This window comes from Rhamphochromis sp. 'chilingali' (assembly GCF_963969265.1).
Source record: "Rhamphochromis sp. 'chilingali' genome assembly, chromosome: 15".
Taxonomy (NCBI): Eukaryota; Metazoa; Chordata; class Actinopteri; order Cichliformes; family Cichlidae; genus Rhamphochromis; species Rhamphochromis sp. 'chilingali'.
In genome coordinates, this window is record NC_137942.1 from 30,480,891 (window position 1) to 30,499,971 (window position 19,081).

At 39.1% G+C, this 19,081-nt stretch overlaps 1 protein-coding gene across 1 annotated transcript; it reads right to left on the reverse strand.

Moving 5' to 3' along the window:
- Positions 1 to 719: 719 nt before the first annotated feature.
- rab11fip4a (RAB11 family interacting protein 4 (class II) a) lies at positions 720 to 18,529 on the reverse strand. The gene is made up of 15 exons (XM_080904814.1): positions 18,157 to 18,529; positions 12,559 to 12,646; positions 12,018 to 12,106; positions 9,214 to 9,359; positions 8,943 to 9,104; positions 8,094 to 8,228; positions 7,173 to 7,208; positions 6,819 to 6,927; positions 6,382 to 6,485; positions 5,997 to 6,137; positions 5,228 to 5,309; positions 4,860 to 4,997; positions 4,584 to 4,730; positions 2,650 to 2,793; positions 720 to 2,569 (listed from the first exon to the last, which is right to left on the reverse strand). The coding sequence occupies exons 1-15, from the start codon at positions 18,307 to 18,309 to the stop codon at positions 2,453 to 2,455; spliced, it is 1,791 nt and encodes a 596-aa protein (XP_080760940.1). The 5' UTR covers positions 18,310 to 18,529; the 3' UTR covers positions 720 to 2,452.
- Between the last annotated feature and the right edge of the window lie 552 nt (positions 18,530 to 19,081).

Consider the following 19,081-nt stretch of genomic DNA (forward strand, 5'->3'; position numbering starts at 1 on the left):
TTGAGAACGAAATGACCCAACAGCTGCCAAAACAATATCAACTTTTTGAGGACTTGTTTTATAATTACATGAGAAATACTTTTTAAGTGTTTCTTTGAATCTTTTTGAGTAATAAACATGACAGTATTTCATTTAACGTAATTAACTTATTTACTAAAACTAACAAAGCCACACTAAATTTTACCTTTGTATGTAAATGGTCCAAGTTACAGGCCTACAAGTAATTTCCAGTAATTTTGATCCCTCATAGTTTAAATAGGAAAACAGAACCCATTTAATATGTATACAATTTTTTAAGGGATTCTGCTATTGAAACTCCAACATAAATAAGACCAAATGATATTAATGCCCAAACTTGTTCAGAATAAATCCTGTTATTTAGATATGGTGACTTAGTTGCAGCTTTCACAGAGCTTAAATATGCTTACATGTGACCAGTTCCTGTATGTAAAAATGAGTGCTAAAAAGAAAAAGAATACCCAAAAGGAATCAAATTTCAACGCTGTAACGTGGGGACAAACCCCCAGTTAATAATTCACATGACTTCATTAAATATATTAAAGTGACTGTATGTATGTCCCAACTGAGGTTGGACAGAATTCCTATCATTCTGTGTACAACATGACATCACACCTGCATTAACATATTTGTTACTTTGTACCCAGTAACAAGACAAGAAGACTACGAATAAGCAACCAGGACCAACTTTGTGGTGCTAAGCGAATGGATTTTATTTACACATCTAGTCACCCATTGCTCCATGTGTGGTACAAAAATAAAAGAAATCAATGTGAACATGTGAATTTTGACAGAACAAGAATGTTTACACCCTATTTTAAAATCATTGTTCCAGGTATATAAACTTTGCCTACGAAACAAGTGTGTTACTATATCACGTGCTATGTGCTTTCATAGTTGGGCTACAGTGCAGAACCTGATTTTAAAGGTGCCCCACAGAGTTTTCTTGTAATCTATATTCAATGCAAAGAACATCATTAGTTCACACTGTTAAAATCCTCGAGCTTCACCACATGTGTCACATGTATTCATTTCCTTGCAAAGCTAAATACAATTTCCTGAACCTGAATATTTTCATATTTGGTGAGAAAATTTGGAATAAGCTCAGATCAGAACAGCACGACACGATCTGGACTTGCAGTTTTTATGATGTGCGCACATTTCTACACATTTATTAATAAATGCATGTTACAGTTCTGGATTCATAGATACACATGCTAATTTGGCTAATATACAAGTACATGTAAGCCATCCAGCTCTGCAGTATGATGCTCTTCATCTACTAGATTATTTGTGGAAAACAAATGATTTGGCACATAATTCTGTTCATTGGCACCTTTAAATATCTCTATAGTGAAAAGTCTTCAGAAAGCAAAGGCTTCATGTAGTTAGTGACATTAACATTTGGAACTACTACTGAAAACCGATATAAAAGCATATGGTTCAATGTAAACATTCGGCTGTGTTCAAACAGCTAAATTAAAGGGTTAGAAACGCAATCAAATGATCACAAGAACTGAAAAGTTGAGTGTCACCAGAAAGGCTTACATCAGTGTTCATGTACTGTGTAGCTATCTACAATCTCTACAGAACAACTCGTTTCTGATTTTACTACAGAAACGGTTCACCTTCCCATTTTATTTGCTTCACTTCTTAAATCTGTTTTCCACTTGGTGCCTGTGAGTCAAAGACAGTTGTCCAAATTACATAACATACAGGAAAGATGCTTTTCTTTTATGTACTTTCAAACATACAGTGATAAACATCGGTGGATAAGATTAAAATGGCAAAGTTGCTCTACAGTGATTCCTTATAAAGAGGAGTTTACTTCGGGTGGATGTGGAGACCAGCTGCTGTGGTAATGTACATACATTTGTGTGCAAGTGTCAAACATTCAGAATGTTAGCTGCAATGTAAAGTTGTAATCCTTAACTTTTTAGTGACATCAGATTCTGATTGTACCCAAACCAAAAACTGCCCATTTATTGCATTATCAGTAATTTGTGGTAACATCCACACATTAAAATGTGTTACCAGATTCAAAGTGGTCACACATTAAAGGGATTAAATATCCAGGGTTAGTGTCACCTTCCAAGTAAAAGCAATGATACCCAAAGAGTTGATGCTGAAATGCAGGAAAGCTTTAATGTGAACTGTTTGCTGCAGTTCAGCAGGAAAAAATATTTATGTCCACCAACAGAACATTTCCTGCATTTTGTACTGCAGCTTAAGATTTACATCTCACAGGGGGGACCAAACGTGCACAATATCTGTGAAAAAAAACATCACTGAGTGAACAATGCGAATGTGTTTGTCTGTAGCGTAAGCAGCTCCATCAGCTTCAGCCAGGACAGGAATGTTATGGATTACAACTTTACGGACTAAAGGTAACGGTAGATCAGCACAGCTTCACTAATACAAATGTGCATTGTGTTTAATTCTTGATCTCCAGGATGGAAGGATTGTGGTCGAGAATGGCCAAAATGATTTTGTCCATGTACTGCCTCAGACGCAGGTTGATCTCCTCCTGCTCCTTCAAAGCATCCACAAGCTGAGCGAGAAGAGGAATGCATTACAAGCGCAGTTATATCAAGAATAACCATTTCATCCAACCAGCAGTAACAGACCAACCTCATCTCTGGAAGCGTTGTCAATCTCAGCTGCCAGGCACTGGGCCTTGGTTTGACAGGAGAACAGGTTCTTGGCCTCGTACAAGCTCAGACTGAGAATCTGAGCGTTCAGGTCGTCGTTTTGATCGCGCAGCTTGTGGTTCTCCTACAGACACAAAGGACCCGGTCCTGACTCGATGTGTGTGTGAATTTGAGAAAGCAGTGAGCTTGAAAAATCTCACAAATATAACCGAGCCATATCCATTACATGTGATTAGGATTGCCTGCCTTTGACTGTGGGTGTATGTCTCACTCTCCCTCCAAACATCACATACACTTGGGTTTCTCTTCAATTTTTCTGAGTTGAAAGGAAGATTTTTACTTCATGAAAATATTGTTTTAATGATTTAATCAAGTATGAAACCACCGCTGGCCAATGCCAGTTTGGCAAAACTGGGTATTAACAGGGAAATGCAGGGTAGCCCAAATGAATGGTCATTACCAGTGATGGGAATAATGGCGTTAAAAGTAACGGTGTTACTTTTTTCAGTAACTATTTTTCAACACAGACTGTTGAAGCTGTCTTCAGCTTACTGGGAGATATGGGGGGGGGGGGGGGGGGCGCGAAACAATCACACAGGTACTGCTGATTGGCTGAGAAAGAATAGAGCAGTCATGGTTAAACCAATCACATGACCAATTCAAGATGACATAGCAAATCCCAGTTAGTGTGTAGTGTAGTGGATAGTTTTGCTGTGTGTGTCAGAACAATGAGTTGCTGCCATAAAGCCACCAAAGGCAGATAACAGTATAAACGCTGTCTCCAGGTAGAAAACAGGACGAGTGATACACCTGTTGTCAGGCCTGCAGGTATCAGGCCTGTGATGTTCTCCTTTATCTCATGGTGGACAGAAATTATTTTTGCACAAATAGTTTGTGTGGCATCTAGATTGATGTAGAACACCTGATTGTTCTGTAAATAGTTTGAAATGGTTAATTTTTTTTTAGGTAAATAGCTGCATACAACTTTGTGGTTTGCAAAACTTGTGCATAGATTTGTAAAGTTTACAATGTATATTTGCATTTCAAATTATGAAAATGATTCGTTTGTGGTTGCTACAGTAAAAAATGCAACTTTTTTTCTACTCTGTTTTTTGTCTGATTTCGGATCAATTGTGCTAATGCAGTATTTCAAAATGAAAAAACAAACAAACTGTAAATTCAGACATGTGAGGTTGTGCTGAAAAGAACGATACCAAACAAGGCGAGGTAAACACTTTTTAAAGCGGTAAAATCAAAAGTAGTCAAAAACAGCCACCCCAGAGGGTTAACCATAACGCAATAGTTACTTTTCCTAGTAATTAGTTACTTTTATAATATTGTAACTAAGTTACTAGTTACTTCTTCAAAAAAGTAACTACAACTAATTACTTTTTCAAAGTAACTTGCCCAACACTGGAGATTACCCTGTGACTGTTGGGAAGAGAAAAACAGACAAGGACACAACAGAGAGCATTTCTGACCTGACAAAGCGCCTTTGGGCTTGCTGTGGACTTTACAACTAAAGACTAATATTTGGCTTCTCTGCAGCTCAACATAAACATAAAAGTTTGAAACCGAAATTGATGTGAGAGCAGTTACGAAATGGAGCGCACGTTACAGGTGGTCAGAATGGGACTTTTACACAGCAAAGTAAAGTTAGCAGGACTGAGCGATCCATCAGTGTATCAACACAGGTTTGGGAGTTCTACTTCAGTATGCTACTTCCCAATACACATTAACGGGGCTCAAGCAGCTCCTTGTTTGGATATATGCATGTTTCAAGAATTTATTTTTTGTGTGGATTAAATAGAAATAAATGAAATGACACAAATCTGACCATTGTGGAATTAAAAGTAGAAGAGAAAGTCTTTTCTGCAATGAGGAAGAACAAGGATGAGTGTGTTCTGTGTGGACCTGTTTCAGTCTCTTCACTTCATGTTCCATTTCCATCTCCCTGGTTTTGGCGTTGAACTCAGACAGCCCCTTGCCTTTCCCAGGATGTTCCATCTCCAGTTTAAACAACTGCAGATACTCGAGCTCCCGACGGAGATCATCAATCAGCTGCAGACAAAACAGTCGGTCAAACAACTCTAACATGTTCCACATTAACCTTTTCTTATCTTACCTGGTGACTACAGTGGGAAATGAAGTTATTTTCATAGAAATGATTGCCTGGGAGGAGTGTCTCACCTCCTGCATGGACTCTTTTTCCTTCTGAAACTCGTGGCGGTTTTGCCAGAGCTTGTCCATTATCTTCCTGTACAGGTCCATCTCATCTTTCAGCCTCAAACTAGTGTCCTCCAGTTTGTCTGTCACCCTCTGCTTCTCCTGCAAAATACACAAGTCAGGAAACAGTGGCTGAGAAAAAGAAACACTCATGTTTTTATGATATATGTAGGAAAATTCGCAACATTTGAGATATGGAAACCTAGCAGCAACCAAGATGAGTACAGACAAACTAAAAGAAAAAAGCTTGTCAAGGTGAAACTACTCATGAAGTTTATATAAAATAATAAAAGGATTACATCATGATAACACAGGAAGATACTTCAGCATACCTGATCCATTTTTTCAGTCTGAGACTTGAGTCTGCACACATTCAACTTCATCTCTGTATTCTCTTCTTCTAACTGCTGTAACCTTAGGGTGAACAAACGCAAACAGCTTTAGTTTGGTATCACAGGTACCCCAGTGAACTTTAACCTCCTAAGACCTGAACTCTTTCATGGCATGCATTTTCAATTTCTCTTTGCTATTTGGGCTGATTGAGACCTGATGAATATAAAAAGAATTACCTGTTTTGTATTGTTTTTTTACCAGATTTTTGTTTCTGAGAAAAATGAGATCCAAAAATGAGGACATTTGTTTTAAATGTTGATAGAAGTGGCAGTATAATGTCCCTGTAAGCGGATATTAGGCCCTTGTAGAGCACAAGGGCTCTACAAGGGCCTGACAACCCAAAATGTGATGTCCACATATATGGACGCCAGGCCCTAGGAGGTTAAAAGACATGAGTAAGGCTTGGTGTTTTTAAAGTGCCAGAACGCTGACCGTCTTTGATCAGCACAGCAGCTTGTAAATTTGCGCTGCACATTTCCTTATTTCCTGTCTTAATAGCAGGCAACGGCAGGGTAACAAGGCTAACAGCAGTTTCATTTCATGAGACCTACAGCCAATCAGTGTCTGTGGTAGTTTATGGTTACAGAATGCCTGCCTTAACAGCAGATGTGTAGTTGATCTTGTATCAGAGCCAAATCTAGCACCAGCTTGTTTAGGAGTTGGATTATGGGGGAAACTTCCCTTCAGGTAAATTGCTGGTTAGTTTACCTGTTACAGAGCAGCTCTATCTCTGTGTTTCTATCTCTCTCCATCTTGGTGTAAGCCTCCCGGTGTTTCTTCACCTCTTCTTTGAGACTCTCTGCAGACTTTGTCTCTGCATCCTTCACCTGCTCCTCTAGCTCATGAACCCTTGGAAGCAAAAACACAGAGGTCATTCAGACTGGTACAGACTAGTCAGCTAGAACCAAAATGCTGCACAGGTTTATATAAGATCTATGGACTAATTCACATCACATATATCTCATATCTGCACCACTTGTAAAGAATGATCAAACAGGTGCAATTAATGTTATTTGTATGAAAATAAACACCACGCCTTTTTGTACAGGAACCAAACCCAGCCAAAGCACCCACTCAGCTCAAGTATTCTTACCTGTGCACAAGGTGGGTGTTGTCATGCTTGAGTTTAGACTTGAGGTCATTGTTGGCCAGACTGTCACTTTCCAGTTCGGTCACCTTTTTCTCCAGGTAGCTGACCTGAGTGACACATCACACAGGTAAGGCCTAAAGGTTAAAGAGCATCTTCTTCATTTGCATACAGACATTCCCAGTATGCCTCTACACAGCTCGTTGTTAACAGGAGATTAATCGCCCGTTTTAAATTGATCCATCCTCCTACACACCAACACTATTTTCCCCACCTCACAGACTTCAATTTATTTCAGCATTGTTTTTATTTTTCATTAGCTAAAACGAGGCTGCTGCTTCACCAGTTAGACTCTTAGTTTGTGACAGTAGTCCTTGTTCTGCTCTGGAGATGTGCTATGAGCTAGAGGATCATCCAGCAGGTGAAGATTATTATGTGTTTACTTTCTCTGTGATGTCAAGGTCACAGGAGTCGATACTGTCTGTGAACAGATCCTCTGTGCTGCTGCCCTGACTGGACCCAAACACGCTGTGATTGGCCTGGAACAGCTGACTGCAGGGAGAGAGAAAACACCCGAGAAACAGGAGACATCATATTTACACTGCATAAACATGTAAATCCCGTATATGCTTTGCATTAGTGTCTACTACCACCATGTTCTTCAGTGGCTGCATTTTTTATATTGTAACGAGAAAGATGCCAAAACTAAGCAACAGTTTATGATATCTACAGTGCACAGATGATTTAGAGCAGCAAGAATTTAAAAAGGCGCTTTGTAAGAACGTCAGGTCACTCACCGTCCAAATGCCGTGCTGGAAATCTTCCTGTTAGGACTGAAAAAACAGGAGAGGAACCGAGTCACACATACTGACAGTAACACAGGCTTCAACTATCCATTTTAATAATCCAAAAGCCTTTGCTACAACTCTATTTGCTGGTAGTAAAATTAGTGCAATGACACCTCTGCTTTCATTCACACAGTGGTTTCAAACAATGTTCTTCTGTGGTTGCCATACGATACAGTTTTAACCACAGTCAGTGTTCTTGTTTCAGCTGTATTGCTGTTCGCACACAAGACACAAAAACTCACAACCAGTCATCCCGCCACATTGGGATACAGTTGCTATAGCAACAACTCGAGCTCACCCTTTGATGTGGATGCAGCATCTGATGCCAAGAATGAATAAGAGGGGATTTAGCTGGATGGCTAAGACAGCTAATCCAAGCTTTGTGACATTAGGGCGATGCTGAGGCAGCAAGAGTCATTACCATTACCAATAGCTCCAAAAAAATAGATAACTGTACGAATGTGCTATACTGACTGGTAAATTAAAGCTTGATCTTTTAGGCTAAGCTCTCTCCTCCCTGCCTGCATTAGCACTGATGCTACACCATCAGTCTTACGAACAAGACTGCAGCGTACTTGAAACATCTCTATCTAATCCCAGAGGGTCGAATCCACCGTTTTCTCACTGAAAATGAAGGCCTCATACTCGGAAGTGCTTCCCTGTCTTGAAAGGGTAATCAGGTGTTCCACGGTTAGCATGGTAGCCACGTTGGTCCTCTTGGACCCGGGGCTCAAGGCTGAGTAGTGTGATACCCCAATGATGAACACACACCATTTTTTCTTTTTTAAAAATCTGAAATTCATTCAGTCTTAGGATGAAGACAGTTCCAGGTCACTCCCAGAAATGAACATCAGTGAATGTGTGCTCCACCTGTTGGCCTTGAGGTTTCTCAGTCGAGCCTCCAAGTCATTGAGTAGATTCACTTTCTTGCAGCACTGCGAACAGTAGATGTCCAGCAGCTCACTGTTATACAGCTGCCGCATCTTTTGAGGGGTGTGGCCAGCACTGGAATTATAAAGAATGAATTGATTAATGTCCACATATATAATCAAATATAAATAAGCATGTCTGAAAAAGTGAAAGTCAGCTTCTTGCTGTTAGCTATAGATATTTGCAATGTCTGCAGAGCACATTGGCATGCGTCAATGAAATATCTTCCAGTCTCTACTTCATAGGTGTCAAACTGTGGCCCGCGGGCCAAATTTGGCCCGCAGCCTAATTACATTTGGCCCGTGAAGCCATACCAAAAATACTATCAGAGCTGGCCTACTGGTATTATACAGCTAATATATATATTGTTTAGTATTAAGCTTTGCTTGTTCCATATTCAGTTTTTCAGCAAAACGTGTTTGAGTCCATAAGAAAAGATTCATTCTTAAATCTGGAGGAATAAATATATTTCAATAAATATTAACGTTAGCCCGCGACTTTGTTCCAGTTTTGAACTTTGGCCCACTGTGTATTTGAGTTTGACACCCCTGCTCTACTTTTTCAAGCCATGGTTCAGAAAACTTGCAGTACTGTCTAAAACAATGCACTGCATTCAAATCAAACAGGCCCATTGTTAACAGCCCTGTGCTTTTCTCTTTAGGACAAGCAAACAGCCAAAAAGTCTGATTTGTCTTTTTCTGCATGAAAACTGGGTCTTAAGATATGTTTGTATGTAATTCTGCGTGTGCATACGATTAAGGGAGTGCTTCCTTCTCATCAGACACCAACCTGGAGGGAAGCGAGGATCCAAGATCTGAGAAACCATTTGTTCGTGTTTCTTCTTCAGGGCAAGGGCTGCTGGGAGTAAAATCTACATCCTCCCCTTCACCGTAGTCTTCAAACTGCTCCTCTCTAGAGATGACGGGCGCAGACGCTGAGCCAATCAGGCGGCTAGGGTTGCATTCCAAAACAAAACAATTAAAGGGGAAAAAAACAAACCCACAATCAAAAGAAATTCTAAGTCTTCCTAAAGTCCCAACTCAGACTGGTTATGACTGACCTGCGTTGCCGTGTTGGGTGAAGCGAGTCAGAGCTGTTGCCATTTTCAGTGCTGCTGTCCATGTCGCACTCGCCATCAGCACACGTGCTTTCCTGGTAGGACCGTGTACACATGATAATTGGAGGACCAAGCTTTGCCTCACCATTCTGAACATACAAGAAAAATTATGTGAATTAGGATTAAAAATCGAACTTTACAGGACTTCAGAAATAGAAGTAACAGTCACATTAGACACTTCAACACAAGGCATCGCTTCAACAGGACAAATTGAATTATAAGTTAACTTTACATTTTTTTTTTCAATTTCAAAGCAGAAACCCTTGAGTTCAAAATCACATCATCACACAGAGATGTTTACTAAAATCACATGTAAACAGTTATTCAAAGAACAGCTAAAATCATGCATGAGATACAAGTCCGATACAGTGCCTAGTCACTGATTACACTGAACAACGGATCATCAGCATCTTAATATATAGTTCTTAGAAATATACATTTCAAATAAAAAATGCGAAGATTATAATCTTGCTTACAAGGAAACTGTCATGAACCACTGTGTGTGTAAAAACACAAAAGGTGAAGAGGGGCGATGAAAACAGCTGGGGAACAAAACACAGCTGAGAATAATCAGGTAATAAGAGAGGCAGGAAAACTGAACCTTTCAAAGTAAAGGCAGGAAGTAGCTAAAGGAAGAAAACAGGCCAAAATACACACACAATAAAGTAACGAAAGGGAAAGACAACTAGATATAAGACACGAGGAGCCAAAATAAGCTCAGGGTCACCAGTAACTAAAAATTAAGGCAAAAATGACAAGACTTAAATTACAAAGGAATTAACAGCAACAACACAAACAGAAAACTAAATACTATCAATAAAAGAAACCTAATACAAAGATGACCTCAAACTAGAAAGAATCCCACTGCATTTAGACGAATCCAGCAATAAGATCCAGGAATGTCAGCCTACATTTATTAAAAGGCTATTTAGAGAAATCAGTCTTGCCTTCCTGTGCTTATTTTAGCAGATTTAATCAAACAATGAAGTTTTAAGGGTTAAACCACAGTTTAAATAGAAATTTAAAAATGTTTCTGCTTGTAATCTACTGTTGTTTCAATACCCCATCACATACTAACTGTATGAGACGTACAAACTCAAAGAATTTCAGATGTTTAAGTTTGATCTCAAGATATTTAAGATGACTTTAATTGTCCAAACATTGGATATTACTAACAATATCCAATGTTTGGACCTTTGTGATTAGCATTAAGGTTAGCTTTAGGTGTGAGCCAAACATTTTCCCCAGAAATCACTAAAGCAAAGAGGGGAGTTTAAATCAGCGACACAAAGCGACGGCTTTAAGAGAGAAACAGCAGTACAGCTGGTATTCTGACCTGCTCTCATGATTTGAACAGAATATGATGAAGTTGTATTTGAGGTAGTGTCTTGGGCTGATTTATCATGTGGGAGTTAGCGTGCCCCAGATAGTATATTATTAATAAATCATGCTGCTGTCTGGCTTAACCCCACTGTAGTACCATGACAAGGTCACACCCAAGCGCTCTTTCACACACACAAAGTCAAGTTTCTCATCATTACCAGTAAAAGCAGTGGCTCCATACTCTGTTCTTACTTAGGATTCTGCTGGATTGTGGATGTTCACATATAAAGACACAAGACAGACATAATATGGCATCTGAGGGACTGCTACCCACCTTTCACTCATTAATTAAACACATTTTTGTCTGTGATGAAGGGGTGTGGGAGCATATGTATATATATTTATATATATATACACACAAAATAACATAATATATCCCAATTCATCCACACACAGAAACGCCACATAAAATGAAAAACAACTTTAAGCTTTGTGCCAGTCTGTGTGCTTTTCCTTTATTGGACTAATCTTCTCTTTCAAAAAGTTAGAAATCAGTTAGTCTGACACATTCGTGCAACTTACCAAATAAGTGTGGACACCATCTCACTCATCTCCAATACAAAGTCACAAATCACACTAATGAGTGTGTACGTGTGAATGCATCTGCTGTGGTGGAGCTAAAAACAAAAATCTACTGTATTCCCAATGCCTGAAGGCTCAGTGTCCTCAGAGCTTAGACACAAATAAATACGACTGCAGCTCCAGCAGTAATGTAGAAAGCACAGCGAAGCTTTAGCTGGGACAAAACCACACCTCGGCTCTCTCGCTCTCTCTTGCTCTCTCTCGCTCTCCGTCTCGCTCTTGTCTCGCTCTTGTCTCGCTCATCCTCTTGTTGCTAAGCAACGATCCAGTTAGGCTAATCTCTATGAGGGACATAATCAGCCACGCACAGCAACATACATTTCACACAGTAAATTTATGATACAAAAATAATTGAGATATATTTAAGGTAGTACACATGCTAGGAACCAGCAGCATCTTCAGAGCTGTATGGAAGCCCAGCAGTACAGGTTTATATAAAAAAAATTGTTTCTGAAAAGTCAGTCACTATATCATATTTTTGACACTTAAACTCTGGTGTTTAGGTAAGAAATCAGTGCCTCGTGATTTTCATTTATTATGAATATAAATCTAAACCTTGAGAAACACTGTTCTAAATGAACAGTTATCGATGATCTTAGCTTCACTGCTGAATTATTGCTGTTTCACTCCATGTAAACAATGTCCACTTTCACTCTGACATCTGAGTTTACAAAAACTTTAAAAAGTGTCTTTAAAATAATTTGCAGAATTAACGGAGACGTTTCAGGGTGTGTTTTCACATCATGCCACAGAATTATGTGCACCATTGAAGATCCATTCACCTGGTATATATAGCCATTGTCTGTGACAGATGGCTGGCTGGAGGCATGGCTGCGAGGACCCACGGTCATCTTCATTATTTCTTCACAACCTAGGAGGACAAGTGTGGGGAGGAAAGTAAATAATAAGAGGGGAAATAACATAAGCAGATGTTTCCTCTGTAATAAAACCAGTAAGAATATTTGTTGTAATTTGAGCTACGTGAATAAAGTGGTATCATCTTCAATGTTTACATGTTTCATTTTATAATATCCAAACTCTTTTTGTCATTTTCAAGGTAAAATGGGCCATGTAGCATTAGAAGAAGAGTATGGAGCAGATTGTTTCCATTCTGACAGTTACATGAAAGTGCTGACAACACTATGATGTCTGTATAAACAACACAAGTGTGAGGTCAGCAGATGTTTGTCTTAGCTTAGCAAGAAAACTAAATAGTAGAAAACAGTTTACCGAGCTTTAACTAAATGTGACAAGGTTACAAAGTTACAAAGCTCACACATCTTCTCATGACAGAGAGCAGGACAATCAAAGTCCATGTCTCACCTTTGATAGCAAACACTCCGTGGCAAAAGTCTTTGAAGTTGATTTTCCCATGAGCGTTAGGATCCAGGTACCTTGTCAACTTCTTCACCTGCAAGACACAAAAGTAAAGTCAGCCTTTTCTAAAGGAAACCCGCTTTAATAAAAACACAGAAGGTAACTCGTACCCTTGTTAACTGACATCAGCAAAAATCTTAAAGGTGTGCATAGAAAAATATTAGACGATTCACACAAGTACATCAACCACGTTTTACTGTTAGAGGCGTCTGAAGAGACACCAGGGTCCAGGTTCACAAAGACTGCCTGTAACTACGGATTACATAAACCAAACAGCCGACTTCACAAAGAACTCCAGATTTATCCTACTTTTCTGGAAAAAGTGGCAGACTGAATAAAAAGTATCGAGTCCCTGTTTTCCCCTCCAGAAGATGCCAGCCACGGTAAAGTAGGAAACATCCTATTGCATAAAATTAATAATAAACTGCACAGCTATTACTGATGTCCTTAGATTAGGGCTGTTTTTTTTTTTATCTTCATACATCAAAATGGAACTTAAAACACTTTTTTTCTATTTATTTGTATCTACATTACTGAAAAAAATAAAAAATATAAAAATTTTATGAAAATAATTGAAAATCTATGTTGTAAAGGAAAAATTTCCTGGAAAAAAGAAATTATCTGGGATGTTTATCCTCATATGCAACAATGAGTACTCTGACAGTACTACTACTACTACCCTGATATAGACTGTCAGATGTCAGAGTGGCCCCTTGGAGGCTCAAATGGAGTGAGACAACTCTGACAACTAAAATCTAAAATGTGACAAATTTGTAGTTTTATTTGTAAAAGTAAAGAAGCTTTTAGGATCGCTGTTCTGTTGACACAAAGATGAAATAAGTCAAAAGAGGATTATAGCTCCGGGTCTGGAAAGTGGTGGAACTACTCTGTGACACAGGCTTTGATCTTGTTCTCAGCTTTCTCAGTGAGGATAAAAAAGATTAAAATAACCAGTTAAGAGCTGAGGGTATACTGTGGGACAAGTTGTGTTATGTCAGCATCTATAGAAGCACAAACGGACACGTCCTGGAGTTCAGTGTCACGTTATCACAGAGGATTAAATGTAAACGTCAGCAGCTGTCTACCTGGTTTGACTTCAAAAACCTGAAGACTCTTTAATGTCACACGAGCAGAAACCAGACACTACAAACCTCTTACAGCATTAGAATTCACGAGAGGCTCTCTTGGGTCCTCATTTTCAACTTTAATCCAAAAGACAAAAAAGGTCCATCCAATGCCAACAAAACTCAATGCATGTATATAATAAAACCATGACAACAGTATTTTGTACAAAACCAGAAAGTAGCGCCACTGTGGATCTGACACTCACAGGACGGTTAGACAGGAGAGAGCTTCAGGAACAAATACTCAAAACAGAAATACAGACTGCAGCCAACAGAGCACACTAGAAATGCAGCCCACTAACTTACTTTGGCATCTTTAAATTACGGTTAAAACTCTTTTTTTTTTCTTTTTTTTTAAATTAGGTGTTTTTTCTATGTAGCATCAGAAATGTGAGGAAAGTTAGATCGAGACCACAAACCTGACACAATTATCAATAATTTAATTTTACCTCAGGGTAACGAGACTGCTGCAAGCTCAAACTAATAACAAGAACAAAGGAAGACAACGAGAGGCTACTGGGGAACCAAGTCCACACAAATATAGCACCTCATTGTACTTATACAGGTACCTCGATCTGTCACTAGGTACAGAGGGGCGCTGCTACTAGGGGCGCTTTTAGCTTCGCTTCCTGTACCTTACAAAGATAAGTTTTCATTCGTGTACCTTCATACAGTACTACAGGGTACATTAAAATAGTGCAAACGTGCAAAATATAAAAAAGTAAGAGAGATGAAAATGGAAATATACAGCTCAGAGTGCTGAAACATTTCATATCATGTTTTTACAAAGACTATAAAATGTAGTATTGTATTCAATGGCTAAAGAAAAGTACAAGAAGCTAATAAACTAAAAGGATTCATATTACGTTTATGGATGCTGCTTTTAATTTCCCCAAATAAAAGCTCTGAGTGGAGTGCTCTTTGCCAGCCAGCTCTCATATCTCAGATTTTGTGTTTCACAAACATTTAACAACACAGTACATCAGCGGTAGACCTTTCCAATTGGTCTGAAAATAGTTTTTACCATACAGTGAGAAGATAATTCTGCCAAAGGGGAAAACAACAATGATTCAGTGTCAGGCTTTCAGCCAGGAAACGTATTAGACCCAGTGACTGCGACAAGAGGGATTCTGTGCTAATAAATGTCGCACTTGTTTCACATAGTGGTGTCCATCTACTTAACATGAAATGTGCAACGCTTCAGAGAACAGTGAGAGGAGGGAAGAAAGTAACGTCTAAATATAGAATAGAGAGCTCACCAGATCCCAGTTGGCCGTGTCCACATTAAAGTGATGAATAGTTTAGTCTGCCATGTTGAGTGGACATAGATGAAAAGATATCAGGTGTTTTCGTATGTATAAAAAGAAATCAACAGCAATGAAGTATTGGTGGCCTATGTATTAAAATGAGCATGTTTTTCACATATTGCATTGAAAAGAATAAACCAATCGTTTTGGGTCATGCTGAATAAAACATGAAGTTCATTTTGTAAATTCTGATCATTCTAATTGTCAAAAAGAGGATAACTGGAGTATATTCAATTACATATCATTAACCAAAGCATGCATAATCTTACTAAGAGCGATCTCTCACTCATCACGTCTATTTTTCAAAGACCAAAGTGGCGATGACAGAAATGCTCATCTCTGTGCTGTTAGTGTCTCTGAGTGTTACTATAGGTACATTCTCCTTTATATTATCTATGGTCAGAAGCAGATCAATGAAAAAGCTACATTAGTGTTGCATGCACATACACTCACCAGCCACTTAGATACAGCTGTTCAAACTGAACATCAATGCAAATAATCTGATCAGATCGAACGGCAGCAGTTCAATGTGTTTAGACATGTGATAAAGACAGCCTGCTTAAGTCCTAATCGAGTACCACAATGGGAAAGCAATGTGATTTAAGTGATTCCAAACATACAGGGTTGTTTGTGCCAGATGGCCTGAGTCCTGCCAGCTAAGAACAGGAAAGTCTGGATACGGTTCACACAGACTCACCAAAACTGGACAGCAGAAGATCATAAGAATATTGCCTGGTCGAATCGTGACGTTCAGATTGTAGGCTCATAATTTTGTATAAACAACATGAAAGCATGGATCCATCCTGCACTGCCTTCAGGTTGGTATTGGTAGTTTAATAGTGTGGGAATATTTTCTTATGAGACTTTTGGCCCTTTAGTAGCAACTGAGCATAAATCCTACATTGTACCTGAGAGTTGTTGCTGATCATGTGCATTACTTTATGAGCAGCAGAATGCAACACAAGTCACAAATTTCAAACTGGTTTCTTGAACATGACAGGGAGTTTATTGCACTTAAATGGCCTACACCGTCACCAGATATCAGTCCAATAGAGCGTGGGATGGGGTGGAATAGGGGATCTGTAGCAACTGTGTGATATTATCATGTCAACATGGAGTTTCCTGCACCTTGATAATTCTATGCCATGCAGGATTACGGGAGTTCTGAAGGCAAAATGACATCCAACCCAGTAGTAACGAGGTATACCTAATAAAGAGGCATGCAGGTGTATGGTCGAAATGAGCACAATAGGATTTGTTTATTTTAGATGATAAAATATAAAAATGTACATCTTTAGCAGTAAATTTCTACACAAAACATACAGAAATATGTCTTCAAAAATATGATGAAATAATACAGGATGTGTGTATAACCCACGATCCACAGACGCTGCTGGAACAAACAGAAATGCAGAGCTGCTGGTGTTCTCCTGAGTTGTTTTGAGCAGCTGAGCAGATCATTTAATTACTTAATAATCAACCAATCCACTTGCGGAGATCTAGTGAAGCTCCCGTTCCCATGGAGACAAAGCACAGAGATGAGTGGAAGTGCACGAGGGGAGGAGCGACATGAGGAAGTAGCTTCATTTTAGCATGGCTGAGCTATTTTTAGTGATGTGTCCTGGGTTTTCAGCCGCTGTTGCACTTTAAAGAAAACTCCACAGTCACAAGCAGACATCACTCCACCTTTTCAAATATGTAAACTCAATCAGCAAAGGACTGGAAACACTTGCAGACTAAGCCCGCTTAAAGTCATCAGTTATTATTTATATAGCTTTCTTATTTATGTAAACCTGAACAACAACAAGCATATTTCTAAATAAATCGAAGATCTACTCTGTGTGTGTGTGTGTATATATATATATATATATATATATATATATATATATATATAGTTAGGTCCCTGGTTCGGGACTATAGCCCTGCTTGGGGTTATTATCATGGCACACAAAAATCATCATCCAATATGGAAAATTATATAATTCTGCTACAGAAAATATTAAATACTCTTTGATAAAATACTACATCACTTCACATATTTGGGGCTGTAATAAAATGTTACATAGCATCACATTTTTCATTAGCTGCTCCCTGACAGCTCAACGGGTCAGAAGCATGACAAAGATATGGTGCATCTCCAGGATCAACTCTGACCACTGAAGCAAGGCTCATCGATGGTTAATCACGGTAACTATGTGTGGAAATCTACGTGTGGCTCGGCCTTCTGGCATAATCCCCTTAAACACGCTCGTCCCAGGTGTGGACAAACTGTTTAGCTGCAGTGAAGGTTTCAGGGCGACATTTATCACAGTGTTTTAGGAACAACACAAACACGCTGATATCTGATCTTGCACACAGAATGTAAAGCCATTTCACTTTGTATGTTTCTTATCAAGGTTTAAATGACAAATGAAATTCTTCACTCCAGTCTAAACATTCAGACTGGAGAACAAAGCACTGCTCAGGATCCTGCATTTGCCCACTTTCTTCTATTAGTACAGTCAGTATCTAGGATAATATTACAATATTGTACAATACTATGTTTTTAAAATAGCCAAACATGTTTCTTATCCTGACAAAATCAGAGCACCTGTATTAAACAATGTATTTTATGATGCTGCAAAAATCAGATTTCAGAATTGTTTTCCCCCGCACTGACTTTATACAGCCACTGAGACTGATGTATTAGTTAACCCCTATTGGGGAGGGGGGATTACAGAAGACCTTCATCATTGATAAAAGTGTAGCTATAAGCAGTAAAGCTGCATTATTAGGCTTTCTAATTTTACAGAGGCTGTAATGCCCCCATTGTCGTCAGTCTTCAGCTTTCCTAATGTTGTGAGGCTGGAACAGTTTAAGTGAATGGGAAACGCAAGACAAAGCATGTCAGCCACCACCGAGGATGTCAAGTCTCCTGTAGCCTGTCCTATGTCATACCGCAGCAAATAAGCTGCTGGCACCTCTAACACACCTGTGACTGTTAATAAGCAGGACAGGTTGTCTGTTGTTAAAAGCTCCACGTATTACAGATTCACCATATTGGAAACATTATACGAATATGAATGCAGATGTGCTATTTGTCCTTTGTTACCCAGTCCCTTCCAGCCTCTCACCTCGTCTCCTTGACCGAATTGAAGACCGAGGTCCATCAAGTGCTCCACCCGGATGAAGCCGTCAGCATCCTCGTCACAGACGTCGAAAACCTCCTTGAGCCTCCTCAAAAACTGTAGGAGCTGTTCTTGTTCGGGAAAGGCACGTCCTTCCATTATACAGGCTTCGCGCTGCACACACACACAGCTTATATTCTGGTTTTCCTCAATCAAACGGACTGCAAGACACCGACTCCGACGGTCGCCATCACCATCCCAGCCTTCAGCTCCGCCGGACCGACTGGTACCGCTACTGTTATACAAGCAGCACGGCACGCTCAAGAGGCGCGAGGAGTGTCGGAAATACGCGACGACTTACGAGTTCGTCACGAGGCATTACGTCACAGGCCAGTTGCTAATTCATAATCCAGGTGTGCTGTCACTTTCCTCCCGCTTTTGACGACAATGTATAAAATGTATGGAAGCCCAGTTTGGCCAATAATAAAAGAACTATATGACACACAAGATTGAAATACTCAATCATACCATGTAAGACTATTTAGCCTACCACATGAAAACTAAGCAATAAGAATATTTAATTAACATTGGGAAACAAAAAAGTCGACTTAATTTAAACATAAAATTAGTATAAATAGTACAAATTAACATAAATGTTAGCTACTATAACTGAACTCTGAACTAACCACGTCGTAAAAAGAATTTTTAGTATATGACTGACTTCCAGAAAACTGAATAAGAAAACTTAAGAATTAATGTATTATTTGGAAACGGTAATATTTCAAGCGGACAAATACTGCTCAAAAAATTAAAGGAACACATAAATCACCGGTTGGATCTAGATGAATGAAATGTTCACCTTGAAAACCTTCACTGACGTACATTAGGTAATTTGTTGAGAACAAAATGACAACAGTCAGTGAAAACACAA

Excerpts from the sequence above, each read along its gene's own strand:
- rab11fip4a (XM_080904814.1), bottom strand. The coding sequence starts at position 18,309 with ATGGAAGGACGTGCCTTTCCCGAACAAGAACAGCTCCTACAGTTTTTG. Across the intron at positions 12,107-12,558 it reads CGGAGTGTTTGCTATCAAAG|GTTGTGAAGAAATAATGAAG; the intron begins GTGAGACATGGA and ends TTGTCCTCCTAG. Across the intron at positions 4,998-5,227 it reads AGACTGAAAAAATGGATCAG|GAGAAGCAGAGGGTGACAGA; the intron begins GTATGCTGAAGT and ends TGTATTTTGCAG.